Source organism: Haliotis cracherodii, unplaced genomic scaffold (genome assembly GCF_022045235.1).
Source record: "Haliotis cracherodii isolate W230 unplaced genomic scaffold, xgHalCrac1.p SCAF_14, whole genome shotgun sequence".
Taxonomy (NCBI): Eukaryota; Metazoa; Mollusca; class Gastropoda; order Lepetellida; family Haliotidae; genus Haliotis; species Haliotis cracherodii.
In genome coordinates this window covers 17,046,682-17,069,671 of record NW_027266269.1, presented here as the reverse complement: position 1 = coordinate 17,069,671, position 22,990 = coordinate 17,046,682, and the positions used below count along the sequence as shown (strand labels likewise).

The following is a 22,990-nucleotide window of genomic DNA, read 5'->3' as shown; positions in this document are numbered from 1 at the left end:
ATTATATATTTGTTTGTTTGTTTGTTGTTTAATGTCGCACTCAGCAATATTCCAGTTATATGACAGCGGTCTGTAAATAATCCACTCTGGACCAGACAATCCAGTGATTGACATCATGAGCATCGATTCACACAATTGGGATCGATGACAGGCATCAACCAAGTCAGCGAGTCTGACCACCCGATCCCATTAGTCGCCTCTTATGACATGCACAGTAGCCTTTTAACAGCAAGCATGGGTTGCTGAAGAACCATGCTACCCCGGATCTTCACGGGTCCCATAACATTATAAGTTGTCCATAACATTATAAGTTGTCCATAACATTATAAGTTGTCTATAACATTATAAGTTGTCCATTACATTATAAGTTGACCATAACATTTAAGTTGTCAACAACATTATAAGCTGTCCATAACATTATAAGTTGTCCATTACATTATAGGCTGTCCATTACATCATAAGTTGTCCATAACATTATACGTTGTCCATTACATTATAAGTTGTCCATTGGTCTCCAGGGGTACATGAGCTGACATACCCTCTATGTTAGTTTACGTTGCCCGAGCCAGACAATAGAGGGTACATCAACCCATGTCACCCGAGGGACAAGTGGACAACAAATTTATCTTACCGCACACCAATTTATAATGCAGGTATGTCTTATGCATGCATGCTTTGGAATGAATCGGTAAGAATACCACAGTTAGGCATTTCATTTATTTTCACATTCATCAAAAAATTGCAAATGACAAAAAAACCAACTGAGTTATTCCCCCTGAATGTATTTCATTCGGAAAATATCGCAAATATCTGGAGAATGGCATCTTACATCATTAAATGAGATACAAAATTGTGGTTGGTATGTTGCAAATGTTGCATTGACAATAACAGAATGGGCCTCAGCCAATCAGAATCCGACATTCATGTGTAAGGTAAGATAAAAGTTTTGTCATGATGAAAAAAAAGATAGAAAAGAAGTGTCCAATCCTCACCAGGCCTTGGCATTGTTGTGTAGTGGCACATCTGGTTTGTATTTGCGATACATGCCCAACAATGCTGTCCTCTCGAATGCCTCCAACATCTCCATCATGTCATCATACTGAAACATCACCACAATACAACGCATGGAAGTTGACACTCATCTTGATAAGGCTGTACATTAATAAGATAATTAATAACATAGGCATCTACAGTTGATCTAAATGGCACACAAACATCTCTTTAACTTGTAAAATCTGAATAATGAATTTGATACATGTGTCACTAGACGGTGTACAGGATGTGACATATGTTTGTGTACACCCCTGGACCTTCAGTCTTGTGGTGTAAAAGACCATCCAGCTGGTAACAACACATGAAACTCATAGTATATTATAGACAATGTTCCTACCATTTCACATGTCACTCTTATACAGATACATGGCCTTCCAATACTGAAAGTCTAACTATGAGCCAAGGCATCACGATGCACCAAACAATCGTTGAATCCTTACATCCCTTGAATCAGCCATACATAGGTGGAGTGTTTTACTGCATAGCTTATCCTGTCAGTGTGCTCCTATGGAAAGCTGCTACCACTCATATCACTCACCTGTAGTTTGGAGAGAGCTACTGCGATGTTGTCAAACACTATTGTCATGAAGATCTTCGGAAGAGTGAATTGGTTCTTTTCTGGCTTGGGATTGAGCTTGAGATGTGCTACAGACGATATGGGCTTGACCACTGAAGGGAAAAGACACACACATCACCATGACATGCCCAAGGTGATGGCACTTACTGACTGACTCAGGCTTTACTCACAAGATCATTAGACAACAGTAACCTATCATAGACCCATCATTTGTATAATGTGTCAAAACAATCCTGTTTCTTGTGACAGACCCTCAGACCATCAGTGAAGTCCTTTGTCTTCCACAGCAGTTAGCAGTGAACACCCTCCTACCTCCACATCAGTTGGACAGGTACATATCACCCCAGCGAAAACCCTCCTAGCTCCACAGCAGTTAGGTACAACATCTCTTCCCCAGTGAACACCCTCCTACCTCCACAGCAGTTGGACAGGTAGATCTCATCCCCAGTGAACACCCTCTTACCTCCACATCGGTTAGACAGGTAGATCTCATCCCCAGTGAACACCCTCCTGCCTCTACAGCAGTTAGGTACAACATCTCATCCCCAGTGAACACCCTCCTACCTCCACATCGGTTAGACAGGTAGATCTCATCCCCACTGAACACCCTCCTACCTCCACAGCAGTTAGGTACAACATCTCCTCCCCATTGAACACCCATCCTAGCTCCACAGCAGTTAGGTACAACATCTCATCCCAAGTGAACACCCTCCTACCTCTACAGCAGTTAGACAGGTAGATCTCATCCCCAGTGAACACCTTCCTACCTCCACAGCAGTTAGACAGGTATATATCACCCCAGTGAACACCCTCCTACCTCTACATCAGTTGGACAGGTAGATCTCATCCCCAGTGAACACCCTCCTACCTCCACAGCAGTTAGACAGGTACATATCACCCCCAGTGAACACCCACCTACCTCTACATCAGTTGGACAGGTACATATCACCCCAGTGAACACCCTCCTACCTCCACAGCAGTTAGGTACAACATCTCTTCCCCAGTGAACACCCTCCTACCTCTACAGCAGTTAGACAGGTAGATCTCATCCCCAGTGAACACCATCCTAGCTCCACAGCAGTTAGGTACAACATCTCTTCCCCAGTGAACACCCTCCTACCTCCACATCAGTTGGACAGGTACATATCACCCCAGTGAACACCCTCCTACCTCTACAGCAGTTAGACAGGTAGATCTCATCCCAGTGAAGACCCTCCTACCTCTACAGCAGTTAGACCTCACCCCAGTGAACACCCTCCTACCTCCACATCAGTTAGACCTCACCCCAGTGAACACCTTCCTGCCTATACATCAGTTAGACAGGTAGATCTCACCCCAGTGAACACCCTCCTGCCTATACACCAGTTAGACAGGTAGATCTCACCCCAGTGATCACCTTCCTGCCTCCACACCAGTTAGACAGGTACATCTCACCCCAGTGATCACCCTCCTGCCTATCCATCAGTTAGACAGGTAGATCTCACCCCAGTGATCACCCTCCTGCCTATCCATCAGTTAGACAGGTACATCTCACCCCAGTGAACACCCTCCTGCCTATACATCAGTTAGACAGGTACATCTCACCCCCAGTGAACACCCTCCTGCATATACATCAGTTAGACAGGTAGATCTCACCCCAGTGAACACCTTCCTGCCTCCACACCAGTTAGACAGGTACATCTCACCCCAGTGATCACCCTCCTGCCTATCCATCAGTTAGACAGGTAGATCTCACCCCAGTGAACACCCTCCTGCCTATACATCAGTTAGACAGGTACATCTCACTCCAGTGAACACCTTCCTGCCTCCACATCAGTTAGACAGGTACAACATCTCACCCCAGTGAACACCTTCCTGCCTCCACACCAGTTAGACAGGTAGATCTTACCCCAGTGAACACCCTCCTGCCTATACATCAGTTAGACATGTAGATCTTACCCCAGTGAACATTCTCCTGCCTATACATCAGTTAGACATGTAGATCTTACCCCAGTGAACATTCTCCTGCCTATACATCAGTTAGACATGTATATCTCACCCCAGTGAACACCTTCCTGCCTCCACATCAGTTAAACAGGTACAACATCTCACCCCAGTGAACACCTTTCTGCTTCCACATCAGTTAGACAGGTACATCTCACCCCAGTGAACACCCTCCTGCCTATACATCAGTTAGACAGGTAGATCTCACCCCAGTGAACACCCTCCTGCCTATACATCAGTTAGACAGGTACATCTCACCCCAGTGAACACCCTCCTGCATATACATCAGTTAGACAGGTAGATCTCACCCCAGTGAACACCTTCCTGCCTATCCATCAGTTAGACATGTAGATCTCACCCCAGTGAACACCTTCCTGCCTATCCATCAGTTAGACAGGTAGATCTCACCCCAGTGAACACCCTCCTGCCTCCACACCAGTTAGACAGGTACATCTCACCCCAGTGAACACCCTCCTGCATATACATCAGTTAGACAGGTAGATCTCACCCCAGTGAACACCTTCCTGCCTATACATCAGTTAGACAGGTAGATCTCACCCCAGTGAACACCCTCCTGCCTCCACACCAGTTAGACAGGTAGATCTCACCCCAGTCAACACTTTCCTGCCTATACATCAGTTAGACAGGTAGATCTCACCCCAGTGAACACCTTCCTGCCTATCCATCAGTTAGACATGTAGATCTCACCCCAGTGAACACCTTCCTGCCTATCCATCAGTTAGACAGGTAGATCTCACCCCAGTGAACACCCTCCTGCCTCCACACCAGTTAGACAGGTACATCTCACCCCAGTGAACACCCTCCTGCATATACATCAGTTAGACAGGTAGATCTCACCCCAGTGAACACCTTCCTGCCTATACATCAGTTAGACAGGTAGATCTCACCCCAGTGAACACCTTCCTGCTTCCACATCAGTTAGACAGGTACATCTCACCCCAGTCAACACTTTCCTGCCTATACATCAGTTAGACATGTAGATCTCACCCCAGTGAACACCTTTCTGCCTCCACATCAGTTAGAGAGGTACAACACTTTACCCCATTTTGAGTCCATTAGCATGTACTTGAATCTTTGCATCATTGTCAGTAGAATTTAGCGTTATGTTATGTACTAGCTGAGCATACTAGAAAAAACAAAATGACAGTATGTTCCAGCTTTAGACTTGTGGTTAAATTTGCAGACTGATCCCCTTGTTCACAGCAGAATACTTACAGTACTGGTAATCTGTCTGGGCATTCTGTGCAGCAATATTGGATTTCAGGGTATTCTGAAAACAACACCATTATAATAGCATTAACCTTCCAATCAAGAATTAATGGGTTTGGATTAATGCTGCTTGAATCAGTTACATCACGGTGTGGTAGAAAGGACAATGGGATGCAGATTTTTAGACCTTCACTAAACAGTAAACTGAGGCAGCCTAATGACACTCTACCCCTAGTGCTGAAGTCAGTAGGTTCACCTACCAGAATGTCCTCCTTAGGAAGATTGTCGTACATCTTGGTGCAACTGTCCCAGTACACACCCAGAGAGTCCAGGCGGATCAGCTGAAACACACACAGAGATTACTTAACACATCCCCAGTCGACACCATTATTTCAACAAGTGTATCCTCATACTACTGACATGTCCTCCTCCTGCAGTACTGACATACATGTCCTTCCCCTCCCAGTACTGACACACATGTCCTACCCCTCCCCCCAGTACTGACATACATGTCCTCCCCCTCCCCCCAGTACTGACATACATGTCCTTCCCCTCCCAGTACTGACACACATGTCCTACCCCTCCCCCCAGTACTGACATACATGTCCTCCTCCCCTCATACCTTGAAGATTTGGGTCACAGCATCCTTGATGACACATGGCTGCCAGGACTCATCTGTGGTCTGAGGAAACACAACATAACACGTCAGATGCACAGTTCAAAAAGGTAGTACAATAGTATCAGTAATATAGCCGACTTGCAAAATTATGTGTCCTTGTAAAATTAGTACAACAATACAAACATGGCAACTACTCATTCAATTTTATAAGTAAAATAATCTTCTGTGAAAGTGGGAAATAAGATGAATGTTACTTTCACAGATAAATCATCATGTTTCCAAATTTTATCAATACTTATCCAAACCTTTTAACAACAGGCAATTTCAGACAGTATAATATCTCAACTGGTTCTGGTCTTGTACAACAACACTAGTCTTCCGTGTGTGTTGTGTCTCATCACTACTGTTGCCCCGGGTTTTGTCAGGATCAGAGCAGATATCTGTCAGTTCTGTCAGGGTCAGTGTAGACATCTGTCAGATAGTTGTGTCAGGGTCAGAGCAGACATCTGTCAGATAGTTGTCAGGATCAGAGCAGACATCTGTCAGATAGCTGTGTCGGGGTCAGTGTAGACATCTGTCAGATAGTTGTGTCAGGGTCAGTGTAGACATCTGTCAGATAGCTGTGTCAGGGTCAGTGCAGACATCTGTCAGATAGCTGTGTCAGGGTCAGTGCAGACATCTGTCAGATAGCTGTGTCAGGGTCAGTGCAGACATCTGTCAGATAGTTCTTTCAGGGTCGGAACAGACATCTGTCAGATAGTTGTGTCAGGGTCAGAGCAGACATCTGTCAGATAGTTGTGTCAGGATCAGAGGAGATATCTGTCAGATAGTTGTGTCAGGGTCAGTGTAGACATCTGTCAGATAGTTGTGTCAGTATCAGAGCAGACATCTGTCAGATAGTTGTGTCAGGGTCAGTGCACACATCTGTCAGATAGTTGTGTCAGGGTCAGTGTATACATCTGTCAGATAGTTGTGTCAGGGTCAGTGTAGACATCTGTCAGATAGTTGTGTCAGGGTCAGAGCAGTCATCTGTCAGATAGTTGTGTCAGGGTCAGTGCAGACATCTGTCAGATAGTTCTTTCAGGGTCAGTGTAGACATCTGTCAGATAGTTGTGTCAGGATCAGAGCAGTCATTTGTCAGATAGTTGTGTCAGGGTCAGTGTAGACATCTGTCAGATAGTTCTGTCAGGGTCAGAACAGACATCTGTCAGATAGTTATGTCAGGGTCAGAGCAGACATCTGTCAGATAGTTGTGTCAGGATCAGAGCAGACATCTGTCAGATAGCTGTGTCGGGGTCAGTGTAGACATCTGTCAGATAGTTGTGTCAGGGTCAGTGTAGACATCTGTCAGATAGTTGTGTCAGGGTCAGTGTAGACATCTGTCAGATAGCTGTGTCAGGGTCAGTGCAGACATCTGTCAGATAGCTGCGTCAGGGTCAGTGCAGACATCTGTCAGGTAGTTCTTTCAGGGTCAGTGTAGACATCTGTCAGATAGTTGTGTCAGGATCAGAGCAGTCATTTGTCAGATAGTTGTGTCAGGGTCAGTGTAGACATCTGTCAGATAGTTCTGTCAGGGTCGGAACAGATATCTGTCAGATAGTTGTGTCAGGGTCAGTGTAGACATCTGTCAGATAGTTGTGTCAGTATCAGAGCAGACATCTGTCAGATAGTTGTGTCAGGGTCAGAGAAGACATCTGTCAGAGGGTTGTGTCAGTGTCAGAGCAGACATCTGTCAGATAGTTGTGTCAGGGTCAGTGCAGACATCTGTCAGATAGTTGTGTCAGGGTCAGTGTATACATCTGTCAGATAGTTGTGTCAGGGTCAGTGTAGACATCTGTCAGATATTTGTGTCAGGGTCAGTGTAGACATCTGTCAGATAGTTCTTTCAGGGTCAGTGTAGACATCTGTCAGATAGTTGTGTCAGGGTCAGAGCAGACATCTGTCAGATAGTTGTGTCAGGGTCAGTGTAGACATCTGTCAGATAGTTGTGTCAGGGTCAGTGTAGACATCTGTCAGATAGTTGTGTCAGGATCAGAGGAGATATCTGTCAGATAGTTGTGTCAGGGTCAGTGTACACATCTGTCAGATAGTTGTGTCAGGGTCAGTGTAGACATCTGTCAGATAGTTGTGTCAGGGTCAGTGCACACATCTGTCAGATAGTTGTGTCAGGATCAGAGCAGTCATTTGTCAGATAGTTGTGTCAGGGTCAGTGTAGACATCTGTCAGATAGTTCTGTCAGGGTCAGAACAGACATCTGTCAGATAGTTGTGTCAGGGTCAGAGCAGACATCTGTCAGATAGTTGTGTCAGGATCAGAGCAGACATCTGTCAGATAGTTGTGTCAGTATCAGAGCAGACATCTGTCAGATAGTTGTGTCAGGGTCAGAGAAGACATCTGTCAGAGGGTTGTGTCAGGGTCAGAGCAGACATCTGTCAGATAGTTGTGTCAGGGTCAGTGCAGACATCTGTCAGATAGTTGTGTCAGGGTCAGAGCAGACATCTGTCAGATAGCTGTATCAGGGTCAGTGTAGACATCTGTCAGATAGTTGTGTCAGGGTCAGTGTAGACATCTGTCAGATAGTTGTGTCAGGATCAGAGCAGTCATTTGTCAGATAGTTGTGTCAGGGTCAGTGTAGACATCTGTCAGATAGTTCTTTCAGGGTCAGTGTAGACATCTGTCAGATAGTTGTGTCAGGGTCAGTGTAGACATCTGTCAGATAGTTCTGTCAGGGTCAGTGTAGACATCTGTCAGATAGTTGTGTCAGGGTCGGTGCACTGATCCTGATGGAACCAGATGAACTTGATTCTGATGAAACCAGCTGAAGGCAGTCTGCACTGATCCTGATGGAACCAGCTGAGGGCAGTATGGACTTATCCTGATGGAATCAGCTGAGGCGAGTCTGCACTGTCTTTGACACAACTATGTTCTAACGTCACTTGTATTCACCAGTACTGTTTAATACAGGTTTTTCAGGACACACTACACCGTATATATAACTCTACCCAAAACAGAGATGTTCATTGACAATCTCAATGTATAATAATATATCTGAAAGTCATTTCAATGTGTGACAATAAAGGATAAGTACAACTGTAATACTATCAATTTACACAATGAACACTATCTTATATAGCTACCTGAAACAGCAGTTCCTGGAGAGTGATGCCGATGGCAAACGGACGCTTGGGATTAGTAAAACGGTCCTCGTATCTCACATGGATGTTGTTCACCTTTATCTGCAGGTTCTTAATCACCTGAGTTGCCATTTTCTCCACAAACGTGTCTGGCTTTTCTTCCTTAGGTTTGTCTGAAACGATGAGTCTTTTGGTTATGACAAATAGGCTTGCTTTCAATGTGGTAAATGGCCAGTACTAAAATGTGACTTTGTAATATCATCATCCCTAGAATTGTCCAAAGCATGGGTTTCATAAGGTCATACATTCGATCCATAACTTATTAACTGGGACCTGACACAACTTTGATTCTAGTTCTTCAACTACAAATCTATCAAAGGTAACAGCTTACAAGTCATGAAATTATCAGGCTGTGAGGATGTGCCACCACACAGTAATGAGGTGCTGACTCACCCTTCTCAGCCTCAACCTTCTTCCTCTCCTCAATCTGCTTCAGCTTCTTTTGCTTCGCCTCCTGCTTCGCCTTCTCCTCTTTCTCCGCATTGTACTTGATGCCTACAACACAACAATAGTACTACAACTGTGTGACCTTTTCTGTGTTGTACTCGATGCCTTCAACACAACAATAGTACTACAACTGTGTGACCTTTTCTGTGTTGTACTCGATGCCTACAACACAACAATAGTACTACAACTGTGTGACCTTTTCTGTGTTGTACTCGATGCCTACAACACAACAATAGTACTACAACTGTGTGACCTTTTCTGTGTTGTACTCGATGCCTACAACACAACAATAGTACTACAACTGTGTGACCTTTTCTGTGTTGTTCTCGATGCCTACAACACAACAATAGTACTACAACTGTGTGACCTTTTCTGTGTTGTACTCGATGCCTTCAACACAACAATAGTACAACTGTGTGACCTTTTCTGTGTTGTACTCGATGCCTACAACACAACAATAGTACTACAACTGTGTGACCTTTTCTGCGTTGTACTCGATGCCTACAACACAACAATAGTACTACAACTGTGTGACCTTTTCTGTGTTGTACTCGATGCCTACAACACAACAATAGTACTACAACTGTGTGACCTTTTCTGTGTTGTACTCGATGCCTTCAACACAACAATAGTACTACAACTGTGTGACCTTTTCTGTGTTGTACTGGATGCCTACAACACAACAATAGTACTACAACTGTGTGACCTTTTCTGTGTTGTGCTATCACCTATTTTGGGTAATGGGTGATGTGAGGTGAAGTGAGGTGAGGTGAAATGGGGTTAAATGTTGCGTCCAGGATTATTGCACTCATATAGAGACGTGAATGCACATGTGTGTGTGTGTGGCTGCTTGTACTAGTCTGATTTATAGTGCTAGCACACTGAGATACCATGCCGTAGTAAAACATGAATACCCCACTCAGACACAGTATACTTACGTGGAGCCAACCAGTCCTTGTTTTAGCCCCTTAATGCTAGCTGCCAGACTGGGTAACAACAAGTACCATTTTTTAACGTCTTTTGGTATGACGCGGCCAGGGATCGAACCCCAGACCTTCCGCTCTCTGGGTGGATGCTCTACCACTAGACACACATGCCAATGCATATATATATATATATATATATATATATATATATATATATATATATATATATATATATATATATATATACAGTGTCTGCTCTGGCTTAAATTTTCTTTGGGTCGCTTGGATCCCTTCATCATAAAATTAGGGGTCCCAAACAAAAATGGACGGGTCAAATTTATAGTATCATTATATAACATAAACAACAGAAAACAGTGGTTGTGAAAAATCAGACATCTTTTCGCAACTGCAAAATATCAACAAACAGGCAAAGTGAGAGAGAGAAAGGTTCACATCAGGGCACATCCTGCTCTCATGACCAAGAGGATTACATTAAGGGACAAACCATTTCTTAAAATGAAAATTTGATACTAATGAATCTTTATTTTAACACAAAACTATCCATGTTAATATCTAACTTCGTAAATGAAAAGGCAGTACACGGGTTATCAGCCATTGGTAAGGGGTCATTGGGGCAGACATTTGTGAATGTTTATATCTAGATCTTCCAATGATTTGAAGTTTATGGATTCAGTCAAGTTCAATGGCTGTTCTGTGGCTACTGTACTGAGTAGTGAGTTCATGTCGTAACTGTGACAATGATCAATGAGTCATAACATAATTGGGATATCAAACGTTTTTTTTAGTAAGAGTATGTTCAGGATCCAGCATTTCCTTCATAAATCTAGTCAACAATGAACATGTTTCAGGTGCTATAAATGTTAAAACATGTCAGTTACACTAATAACGGTTCTGGCAAAATGTGTTTTGCAATTCTTAATATTATATAACCCACAAGAGATTGAATTATAATCAGCTTGATAAATCTGTTGTAGAATAACTAAATATTCAGAGTCCGCTAAATGAAAACAATGCTTACATTCAAGTGTTCGCATTTATTCTTTATCATAAACAGTATAAAATCTCGAAATCCACACAACCAGTCGACTGTTTACTTATGCAAATCTACGCACGACATATTTCATCGCATGATCGAATACAGGACTCGTTGCGGTATGTCACGGCTACTTGTACACACGTTAACTTTTTTATGATAGTTTCTGGGATGTTTTAAAAAGTGGAATTACCCCTACCTCCATTCGAAATTGATTAGAAAAAGTACCCATTTCTTCAAACGAAGTCCCTTGATCAGACCTCGGTCGTATGTAAAATACAAAACAGGACGTGATGTAAACCATATAACCCACACAGGAACTTTGTTTACCGAACTCGGTAAAGAAAATCAGCATCGATCAATCCAATGAACAACAAAAAATTTGTGAATCACATATTTAATAAGTTTATAAGCGTGCCCCATTACGATCCATAATAAATTAACTACCGCGAAAACATAGCGTACCATCCTACACGGTCGCTCGATTTCGCGGGTCACTGTTACCACGTTCTGAAGTATACCCTTGATGTGCCGGGCTATTTTTAGTTTGACACAAGGTCGGAATATTTTCGACCAATCATCAAGCTAAATGAATTACGACTATATCCGACCTGCTTAATATGCGGCACCTGATTGGCTGAACCAAAGCTACGGACCATACCGAACATTAATACATGCAAAACGAAAATAGATATAGGTCAAGAAACCGGTTTGGGTATTTGTCATAAACAGGGAGAGAATAATGAAACTGGTTTGGTTTAGCAAACGGAAGTGTTAATCAACATGCTTCCCTGTCTTGTTTGGCTACAAATACCTTTACGCAAAGACGTACGTCTTTGATTTACGATAACAGTGTCAATTCGATATGAAATTAATAACGCCCCAGTCACTGCGTCCACGAGACCCACACATGTTACGCAGGTGCGTTCAAACTCATTTTTGTGCGTCCAAGACGCAAAAACGCGCTCTTCAGCCAACACTGTATATATATATATCCGGGTGGATGCTCTACCACTAGACACCTTCCCTGAAGTTTAATCATAGAAATCATTTTCTAAGACTGTCCGCACCATCCTCTCATTTGCTGGAGTTGATAAAATTCCTGCATATTGTCACATTTCCCATCTCGGATTGAGTGCCATTATCATGATTATATCCATGTTTCATGGTTTTTTTAAACCTAAAGAAGTATTTGTCATTGTGTGTCTAATAACAATCCAAATACACTAAAAGTCAGTCTTACCTCTGAGAACATATATTTCTGTTAACACTTAAATGGCTAAATGACCTCGGTCTCACTCACCTGCATTGGGAACTGCCAATGCATAGATTCCATCCAGCTCAGCTATCACTGGCTCCGTGTACAAATTCTTCCAGGGAATTTTTAATGTCAACTTTCCTGGAATGAGAAAATTACAATGTAATGTACATAAACCTGTGAGCACAACAGCCACGTGGGGACACAAGAGTCAGTGGCACAGAATCACACACTCAATATTATGCTGCTAGCTCACTGCTACTGTTATCCTCTCAACGTAAACTTGGAATATTATATAAATTGCTAAATAGCAAAAGGCACCACTTCGTACCTCAGCCCGATTTCTCATTTGAACTGGAAATATTTCAAAAATTACTGAACAGCAAAAGGCACCACTTCATAACAAGTCTGATATCTGTACAAAGGTTGATCTAGAAATATCAAACAGTCTTTGAATTATGCTTTGGAAACAAAATGCGATGGACAGAGAGATGGCACACATTCCTATATTACCCTGGTATTTAGACATTTCAAGACAAACATTATGGAAATAGTTACTACATATGCAGAGTGGTTAGCATGGTTAGATGAAAATATAGTTTATGTTGTAATACAAGAACATTCAGGATTTGTTTTATTGTAAAAGTAATATCATGTATGTTTGAATGGCATGTTAAATTATTGGTCGTCATTTGATTGCAAAATTGATAGAAAATCATGATAATAATGAAAAGCAGTGTATTGATCATGTTGATTGATAAAGGCAAATTCTGTGACTTTTCTGCAATTCTTAGGAATGTTACATTTTCTACCAATCTTTCCGTGATCACGGAATTGCAGAATTTGTCTTGGACTGGACTATGGGCAACCAGACAACTGTACAATTTTATAGCAGAACAGAACCAAAGGGAGGGTAGGTTTCATAATTTCCTAAAAATTAGGTAATATGATTTCAGATGTGCCAAATTTTTATTTATAAAACGTCATACTCTCAACATTTTAACTAAGCCATCTGCCTTGTTTGGAATTTTATACACATTACTTGATTTGATCACATATTTTTTCAAATGAGCTAACATAAAATATGTATAAATTTTACAACACCCATTCGGGCCTATGACGATGGTGACATGACACAAGAAGAGTCTGGAATACAAGAATGCCAGCACCAACAACAAGAAAGATTCTCAACATCAAGAGTCAGTATCTTCAGCCACCAGCCTGCTTGAAGATAGTCTGCTGCTTCACCACCTCCAGTAGGTGTAACACCAAACACCAGGGACTTGGAGCATGCCTGGCCACACATGGAGGTGTCACCCAGACATCAAATGTAATGCATATGTCACGCACCACATTCAGCATCTCCCACAATCAATACTGAGTTCCTTCAGATATCTACCTCCATGAATATTCTATGTCTACTGCGTGGAATCCTATTAAGTCTGTTCTGTTGTGTATGTACAGGTCCAAGCAATGGCTGTTTTCAAAATGCTGCTTGCATACTAGCAACCTACTGAAGATAGCAGCTTATTGCAATGGCCAAGAATCCAATGCAGATTTTCACTCTGAAATTTATCTTCATATGCCCTAGGCAAAGTTTCACAAAACAACTATTAATATCTCTAAACAAAGATCATGCTCCCGCTATAAGTCTGTGCGTCGTCTTAACCTTTTATCACTGGTAGACATACTTCAGCCACACAGGACAACAACTTATCTCTAAACTTCCAAAGTCCTTGCAAGTAGTTAACATCAATTTCATATGTGACCTTGGGCAATACTATTTTGATATGCTGATGTGACAAGAATGATGATTAATTGTAGTCCCCATCATTGATACCAGATGATGTTTCAGTCAGGTGGTCCTATACAATTGGTTGAGGACAGGGAATGGTACTTTACTGGGAAATGAAGGTATAGTTGAAAGTAAAAAGGATGAGAAGCCAAGCCTTTTGGTTCTCATAAGTGTTCCTTTTAATCCTGTACAGTCACTCGCCCTCCATCTGCCTAGGCACAAAATATGCTCTAGTTCTAGTTTGCCCAAATGGCAGTCTTCACTGTCCACTCAATACACACGAACCCACAACCAAGGTGCCTGTGTAAATCATCAGCTATAGTGGTTTCAGTGCATAATGGGGATACAACTGCACCACCATTGTTACACATGGCCACAATGACTTACCTCTATTGAACGAGCGCCATTAGCAGTCCTTTAACAAGGTTACCTACCAGTTCAAGACCAATAACAGATCTGTACATACGTCAGACTACTCACCAACATGACCAGCTTTGATCTTTACAGGCAGGTCCAGATCATCCTGAAAGTACACATGATGTATCAGTCTACAGTTCACAAGATGACCAAGGCCAACTCAGACATAGCAACTGAATAGGAGGGACTCTATCGACCCTGTATCAGTCAAAGGTTTAACAGCTGACTAAGACCAACTCAGACACAAGTACTGAACAGGAGGGATTCTATCGACCCTGTATCAGTCTAAGGTTTAACAGCTGACTAAGGCCAACTCAGACACAACTACTGAATAGGAGGGACTCTATCGACCCTGTATCAGTTTTCAGTTCAGCAACTGACCAAGACACAACTACTGAGTTTAATTAGAAATAATATGCAGATATCCTGTGGAGTTTTCATGCCTGCAGTCCCTGACACAAAATAACTAAACCTCATGTTCATATGTGTGTGTTGTCATAGTATGTGAGGATTGGAAAATAATTCTTATTTTCACTAGTCCACATAAACAAACAGCTAGAGAGTTGCCATCTACCCAAAGGTAAAAGTGGCAATCCATAAGGAAATGTGACTTGTCCTGGCTGAATGTCACTAGTGTTGGACTAGCAGACTGTTGAGTAACCAGTACATACCAGGGCACTCTGCTTGAGGTCCAGGTTCTGCAGCACCGCATCTCCTGCAATGGAAGGAGTCCATGATAAGCTCTGAAACAACTCAACAATATCTATATATAAAATACAAAAGTCCAAAGATGAGATGCATAATTTACTCATTTACTCAACCGGTTTCACGAATGATAACAAGAATGTCTAGGGACCACATACAATGGGTAGGTTTCTCGGCAGGATAAAGCCAACGGATAAAAACGATATCCGTTGGGGTCATATGCGGAAAGAGATGCAAATATCAAAGGTCAAGAAGGACTACTTTCACTGTTTATAAACAAACATGGCGTAGCCCTCATCATTCGGTGATCGAGTCAGAATTAACCATCAGGAATGTGGATAAACTACTGGGATAACTGCTATCATTATCAAAAGAACTAATATACTGAAAATCAGTGTCTTACTGTGACGTAGCTAAGGCATTTTATAAGTTTTGGCAACTTTGGAGATACACATTTCGAAACAATTTTGCAAGGGCACGAGGCCAAGCCAAGCGGGATCAGTAGCCATATCTGTGCTTGTAGACCTCTGCGGCTTGAAACCTTCTCCACAAATAAAAATAGTTGGATTTGGCCAAAATATGTTTGAATTGTTACCTTTGTTTCGTTTTGTCCCTGTGTGTACATCTGACTACACTTCTTAACTTCATATGACAGGACAGACCGACTGTCAACAACGTCTGACCGTGGCCCTGACGGATCATAGACTAGGGTTAGAGTAGCTTGCCGCGAAAGGCAATTAAAAACAACTGTTGTTTTGCGTATATGTCGCTTCGTCCCTGTATAAGAAACAGATTTCAGTTGGAACTATATCGGCCACTGTCACTGTCCGACTGACACATCACTTACCCTGTGACGTAATAAATATTTATGCGCGCATTCCAGGAAAACTCACAATGTTTCGGTAATGTTTGTGAGAGAGGGAAAGCGATTTTAAAGCACAGAATTAAAGAATGACATTATATGATAAAGAGGTTATCACGCTTGTGTGTTTGGGGATGGTAAATATCCTGTATTAGGAATAAACATTATGTATTTAGCTCGCCAAGACTCGCTAAATACAATGTTTATTCCTAAAGCAGGATATTTACCATCCCCAAACACATATTTACTATAATAAGACTGTCATGCCATTAACTATAGTGATATGAAATAATCAAATGATCCTTAACCTTTTTTAACATGGTGGGTCCACGGAAAGGGGCATGGCAATAACAATGCATGAAGACGAGGTGTTTTGAGTTCAATGAGCAGGAGTATGTCAGCAATAGTTTGAACTATTTCCAGTGGTGAAAACATCATCACCAACATACTAGCAGTATACAATGCCAGGGACTAGGGCATACATAAAGGGCTTGGTCATCACAAATAATCTTCAGTTGCAAAATTGCAACCGAATGGGTTACTGTAACAGCCCTAAACTAGTAAAAATAAATATCATTTCTTTTAAAAGAGTGTTTCAAGATGCATGATATGATACAGAGCTACAGATAAGCAGCGTATTTGCGTAAAATACCCACCAAAAATATTCAAAACCTAATTACTTTCAATTAACTTGTGTACAGAGACGCATGTATTAAATGAAAAAGCCAAATTATAAAAACAGCTCACTTAATACCCAATGAAGCTTTTTCAGCATGCGTAGAAAGGAGCTAATTTCCTAAACACAATTACGAGCTAATTTACTTTCCGAGTTAAACCTCTATATTAAGAACAGTTACATACATCTAAAACATTATTTCATTTTTTCAAAATCTCAAAGCGTTCACTAATTTTGGGAATAACCAAATAGAGTGATGCATAGATGAGTGAAAAAACATTGGTTACCAAATGAAAAATGTAATAACCCAATTAAAATAGAAACCCTAGAGTAAAAACTCAATTGCTCAAAAAGTTATCTGGAGCTCTGTGATAACAAGGTGTGGTTCTGAGCGGAAAATCACCATAAGACAATAAACTTTCTTGCATACAAAGAGCTGAGATGTGTATGAAATCCTCCAAAACCCAACAGAATGGTAACAGTAATTACCCTTTTCATCCTACATACCAGTGTATTTCCACAGACCACCTGCAGGTATAACATACATGAGCACTACTACAGTTAACAATACATCTCAACATCGCATCTCACATATTGTAACTTAGACACTTATCGCTGGTGTGTTTGTTGTTCAACAACACACTCAACAATATTCTGGCTATTAGACAGAAGTCTGTAAATAACCAACTCTGGACCAGACAATCCAGTGATTGACATAATGAGCATCAATCTACGCAACTCGGATATGATAACAAGCATCAAGCAAGTCAGCGAGCCTAAGCCCCTGATCCCTGTAGTTGCATCATGTGACCAGCATGGGTTGCTGAACATGCTGAAGATCAATTCTAACCCAGATCTTCATGAGGCTATTGATGTGGGTTTCCTGCTACATGGTTAAGGAAGCGTAATCAAATTTTCCAAACTAACTATCATTGTACCAAACACCATCAGGGGCTAAACATGTATTTGTTTTAAGTAGACATACTTTGGAATGTCAACTCACTTGTTTAAATATACCCAATAGATTGGACCCAAGGAAGTAGAAATATGCTGAATACCCAAAAATATTGTGACTATGCACTCAGAATGATTACAAGTTAGATAATATTCAACATGCACACTGATTCAAGCACTGATAAAGTTTTGTTGTTCATTCCTGTAAAAAATGTCAGGAGGCCAGTTACCTGGTGTATCAAATCACAAACATAATTCCATGTATGCTGTCAAGGCTACAATCTTCTACACAAAAGACGGAATCTCATGTTCCCATGTATATTGTTTGTGACTGAGTGCTGCTACTGATGTGAATACATCCCGATGTATCCTCACTTGTAAGGGAGCATCCTTTTCATTTGCAGGGGTAGGTTGGGGGATTTGGGTTTTTATAGGATATTTTTACGAACAATCTATTTTTTTCCCTTAGTTGCATCCAACAAACTATTTATTTTGAGCACCACCAAACAATCTATTTATGTTTACTATTAACAGAAAAGTTTTGATTCACCACTGCTAACAAATTATTTGTACTATTTGGGTATGTTTAGAAATTGATTCCCAAAGTGTATTAAAACTGCAGCAGTGCTAGGTTATTACTTCTACCCATAATAAAACTGTCTAACTTCTAACAGTGTAACAAAAGAAAAACACAGAATAGTCCTGCTGAGCAAATTCCCTGTCAACTATGCTCACTGGTGCATGGCTGCTGTTAATGTCCTGACTCAGCCCCAACATCAAAGGCCGAGTTCTGTAGGAGCCTGCCAGGTGTGTCGCCCAGATGCTAGCTACTGTTTTCATATGCCGCTACCCAGTACCTCACACTTGTCTTAGAAACAATTAAAACAAGGTGGTCAGTCTGTTACTTGGCTGATTGCATGTCATTGTACCACGATGGCATGGATTGTTTCTGTTTGTCACAAGCATCTATTTTAATCAGGGAGGCTCTGATTTCCCTGACTGACTGATTGAATGTCACCTTGATCATGTTGATTAAGTCAATGGGTTGTCTGGATCCTGGTTGGACTATCTACCTAATCTACCCTTCCCCAAGCTTTCTTAAGATGCTTATGCTGGACGAACTACCCTTATCATGCTTATTATATCAACCGAAAGAAAGACATAAGATCCCTGATCTCAAATGTAAAATCATTAAGCTAGCATCTTAAATATTGCAACTTCTATATCACTTTGGACCATTTTATTCAGGATTGTTCAGAGGGTAAAACTCTCTCCTGTCTGCACAATCACATTTACAGTAGTGATAGCATCTTATCTTGATTATAACTTAGATCCCCATGATCGTTGAGTGTGATAAATCATTGATTATGATTCGTTTGAAATCGTCTGTACTGTCCTCCACTACTAGCAGTTGGACAGACCCACAGGAACCCGAGTGGAGCCCATATCACATGAGCACCTCAACCACTGAGTGTTGATAGCTGCACCAGACACACATAACCTACGAACTCACAATAGGTCTCAGGACAAGTGGGAACTTGGCCCACTACACCAACCATTGTGAGGAGACCATGCGATGAATGTAGGCGTGTACTGAGTACAGCCAGCGACCAGCCTGGGACAGTAGAATGAGTTATGCTGGAAAAGAGCCTAGTGACTTGCAGACCTAGTCGAGGATGTACGACCAAACTGTCAAGTCAGCATCACACCAGCATCCACACTGCAGTGCAGAATGTACCTACAAATTTCACCTGTCTGACTTGTGCAGAAAATAGTTTGCATTCCAATGACATGAGGAATTTCAGCTTGGAAATGCTTATTAGTTCAATTTGAACATCACTCTGTTCACAAGAACAGATATTTTTTGCCTATGCACACTTATTCACAGACAAATCGACTTCTATGAAAAGGCTGCCTGGATGTTGCACTGTCAGTGTGAAGTGTTGTTGCCACAAGGCTGCCTGGATGTTGCACTGTCAGTGTGAAGTGTTGTTGCCACAAGGACACAAGGACATAAGGAGACTGTTGTGTAACTATCCATGTGACACAAGTCAACATCTGTACACACATTAAGCACCTTTTCAAACATTATTTCCACTGCCAATGAAGCATCAACAACACAAATCAACAAGCCATACAAAAGAAACACTTTTATTAGACAGATGCACTGCTCAAGCAATCTCTTACTCTGCAATGTTCCCCTCCCATCCTGTCAGTCAGCTATTCCAAGCTCTCTGTGATGAGAAACTTATACTATTACAAGCAGTGTATCAGGATATTTGGTGAGCTGTACACCAACATATCAGCCTTTGAGCTGACAATGCACGGAAATAACACTTGGTGGAATGAGCCTGTTAATGAGTGTTATATATAGCATGTGAACCTGCTGATCATCACACATGCTGGAGCAGAAGCATCTGATTACGCCCATAACATCATATGTACCAGTTTCCATGGCTACACGACACACACCTTCAACAGGGAACTCCAATGACCCCATCGAAAGGTCAAGGTTGCATATTTGACATTAGCCAGGCTGAACTGAACCCCCTCTCTCACTGTAGACAAACAAGCTCGTTTGGGGTGTTGCCATGACAACTTGAAAAAGCTGCTGCCGATAAATTAAGTTTGCCAAACCTGCGAGGTGATGTAGCTTGGGTTTTCCCCTGACATGTGTATCTCGCAGTGAGCATGCAGTACTAGGCACCACACCCTCTGTTCTGTGCACCACACACAATTCCACATGGGGCCACACCAAGGAGGTACCTGAGAAAACTGATGCTCAAGAGAATATATATATATATATATATATATATATATATATATATATATATATATATATATATACACACACAATTATAACAATCATGAGATGCTCACTGATGCAGGGCGAACCCTTCTGTCCCATGAATGTGTCCTTTAGACCACTATGTAACCCTAGGTGTCCTGTAGATCACAATGTAACCCTAGGTGTCCTGTAGATCACTGTGTAACCCTAGGTGTCCTGTAGATCACTGTGTAACCCTAGGTGTCCTGTAGATCACTATGTAACCCTAGGTGTCCTGTAGATCACTATGTAACCCTAGGTGTCCTGTAGATCACTGTGTAACCCCTAGGTGTCCTGTAGACCACTGTAACCCCTAGGTGTCCTACAGATCACTATGTAACCCTAGGTGTCCTATAGATTGTTGTGTAGCCCCTAGGGTGTCCTGTAGATCACTGTGTAACCCTAGGTGTCCTGTAGATCACTGTGTAACCCTAGGTGTCCTGTAGATCACTATGTAACCCTAGGTGTCCTGTAGATCACTGTGTAACCCTAGGTGTCCTGTAGATCACTATGTAACCCTAGGTGTCCTGTAGATCACTATGTAACCCTAGGTGTCCTGTAGATCACTATGTAACCCTAGGTGTCCTGTAGATCACTGTGTAACCCTAGGTGTCCTGTAGATCACTATGTAACCCTAGGTGTCCTGTAAATCACTATGTAACCCTAGGTGTCCTGTAGACCACTGTAACCCCTAGGTGTCCTATAGATCACTGTGTAACCCTAGGTGTCCTGTAGATCACTGTGTAACCCTAGGTGTCCTGTAAATCACTATGTAACCCTAGGTGTCCTGTAGACTACTGTAACCCTAGGTGTCCTGTAGATCACTGTGTAACCCTAGGTGTCCTGTAAATCACTATGTAACCCTAGGTGTCCTGTAGATCACTGTGTAACCCTAGGTGTCCTGATCACTGTGTAACCCTAGGTGTCCTATAGATCACTATGTAACTCCTAGGTGTCCTGTAGACTACTGTAACCCCTAGGTGTCCTATACTATAGATCACTGTTTAGCCCCTAGGTGTCCTATAGATCACTGTGTAGCCCCTAGGTGTCCTATAGATCGTTGTGTAGCAGCTAGGTGTCCTGTAGATCACTGTAACCCCTAGGTGTCCTATAGATCACTGTGTAGCCCCTAGGTGTCCTATAGATCGTTGTGTAGCAGCTAGGTGTCCTATAGATCACTGTGTAGCAGCTAGATGTCCTATAGATCACTGTGTAGCCCCTAGGAGTTCTATAGATCACTGTGTAGCCCCTAGGTGTCCTATAGATCGTTGTGTAGCAGCTAGGTGTCCTATAGAATATTGTGTCGCTCTCTAGATGTCTGGTAGATCATTGTGTAGTCCATCACATATAGATCTCTGTATAGGGTGCAACTGGCTGTTCAGTGCTGCAATATGATTACTTGGTAACATTGCTGGGAAAGTGTAACATTCACTGAGTGAATGTCCTGATGATATAAGCCTGTGTAACTGTATACCCCGGCACACTGCTGGTGACACACAACCCTGCAAGTCCAAGACAGACAGATGAAGATCTAGTCCAGTGGCTTGCTGCTCTCTACTCAGTTAAATGATGGACACCATTGCACAAACCTTAAACCTTCTAAAACATAGACACAGTGTTTGGACCTTTTTCCAGTATTTTGCACTACATGAAATACACAAAACTATCAACATGATCAGTGAAAGTAATTGTTGACAGTGTGTGTGCTGATTAGCATCATTATCTTGCATGTTTACATGGCTAAACAGTGGAATATGTCGACATTTGCATTTTCTTTAAGATTTTCACACTCAGTTTTAACATCTTTATAACACTAACAGACAAAGTCAGTCAAGGACACAACATCTTGTCCATGAAATCCCTACTTATTTGTGTCAGAATGAGTTTGGTGGTGAAGTGTGAGGTGAGGTTTAGTGTGGTCTATCTGTTATACAAGAGAGGCAGTCGGTGGTAAAGGGACATATTACCACACTTAGGTAGAATATTGCCTCCCCTGCAATACCAGTTCACAATGCTAGAAATGCTAAGTTTATGTCAAGTGGTAATGTTGATAATGTTAATTCCTTAGCATGGTAATAATATTATTCTATAGTCAGGTACACATAGAAACATGAGATGAAATAAATTTGAACATTTTTAAGAAGCATTTGTCCACCATCAGCATCTGACAACGTATTGGTTGTGTCTGCAGGTGGGTTATACAACCAACAAACACAACAGAAACATTGGGCTGTTTAAGCATGTGCAATCATTACATGCTGCATCATGTGTGTGTGACTGCACAAAGTAGTATATTGATTCCCTGTACTACTAGCTTACAACTGTTGCTGTGAAGCCAGGTGTTACAGCCATCTGTACAACTATATACACACTGCAGGCTACAGTCAGTACAAGTCTGTACAACCACATACAC

At 41.9% G+C, this 22,990-nt stretch overlaps 1 protein-coding gene across 4 annotated transcripts in view; it reads right to left on the bottom strand.

Annotated features, from left to right (window-relative positions):
• Positions 1-22,990, bottom strand: part of LOC139461037 (intermembrane lipid transfer protein VPS13A-like) — a 142,129-nt gene that overhangs the window by 111,641 nt on the left and 7,498 nt on the right. For all 4 annotated transcript variants that reach the window (XM_071242534.1, XM_071242536.1, XM_071242537.1 and 1 more), the window contains exons 2-11: positions 15,225-15,268; positions 14,617-14,659; positions 12,387-12,482; positions 9,050-9,151; positions 8,600-8,769; positions 5,466-5,525; positions 5,104-5,184; positions 4,850-4,904; positions 1,592-1,722; positions 993-1,099 (exon numbers count right to left, since the gene is read on the bottom strand). In XM_071242534.1, the coding sequence (XP_071098635.1) occupies positions 993-1,099; positions 1,592-1,722; positions 4,850-4,904; positions 5,104-5,184; positions 5,466-5,525; positions 8,600-8,769; positions 9,050-9,151; positions 12,387-12,482; positions 14,617-14,659; positions 15,225-15,268 (889 nt within the window). The remainder of the gene's footprint in view (positions 1-992; positions 1,100-1,591; positions 1,723-4,849; positions 4,905-5,103; positions 5,185-5,465; positions 5,526-8,599; positions 8,770-9,049; positions 9,152-12,386; positions 12,483-14,616; positions 14,660-15,224; positions 15,269-22,990) is intronic.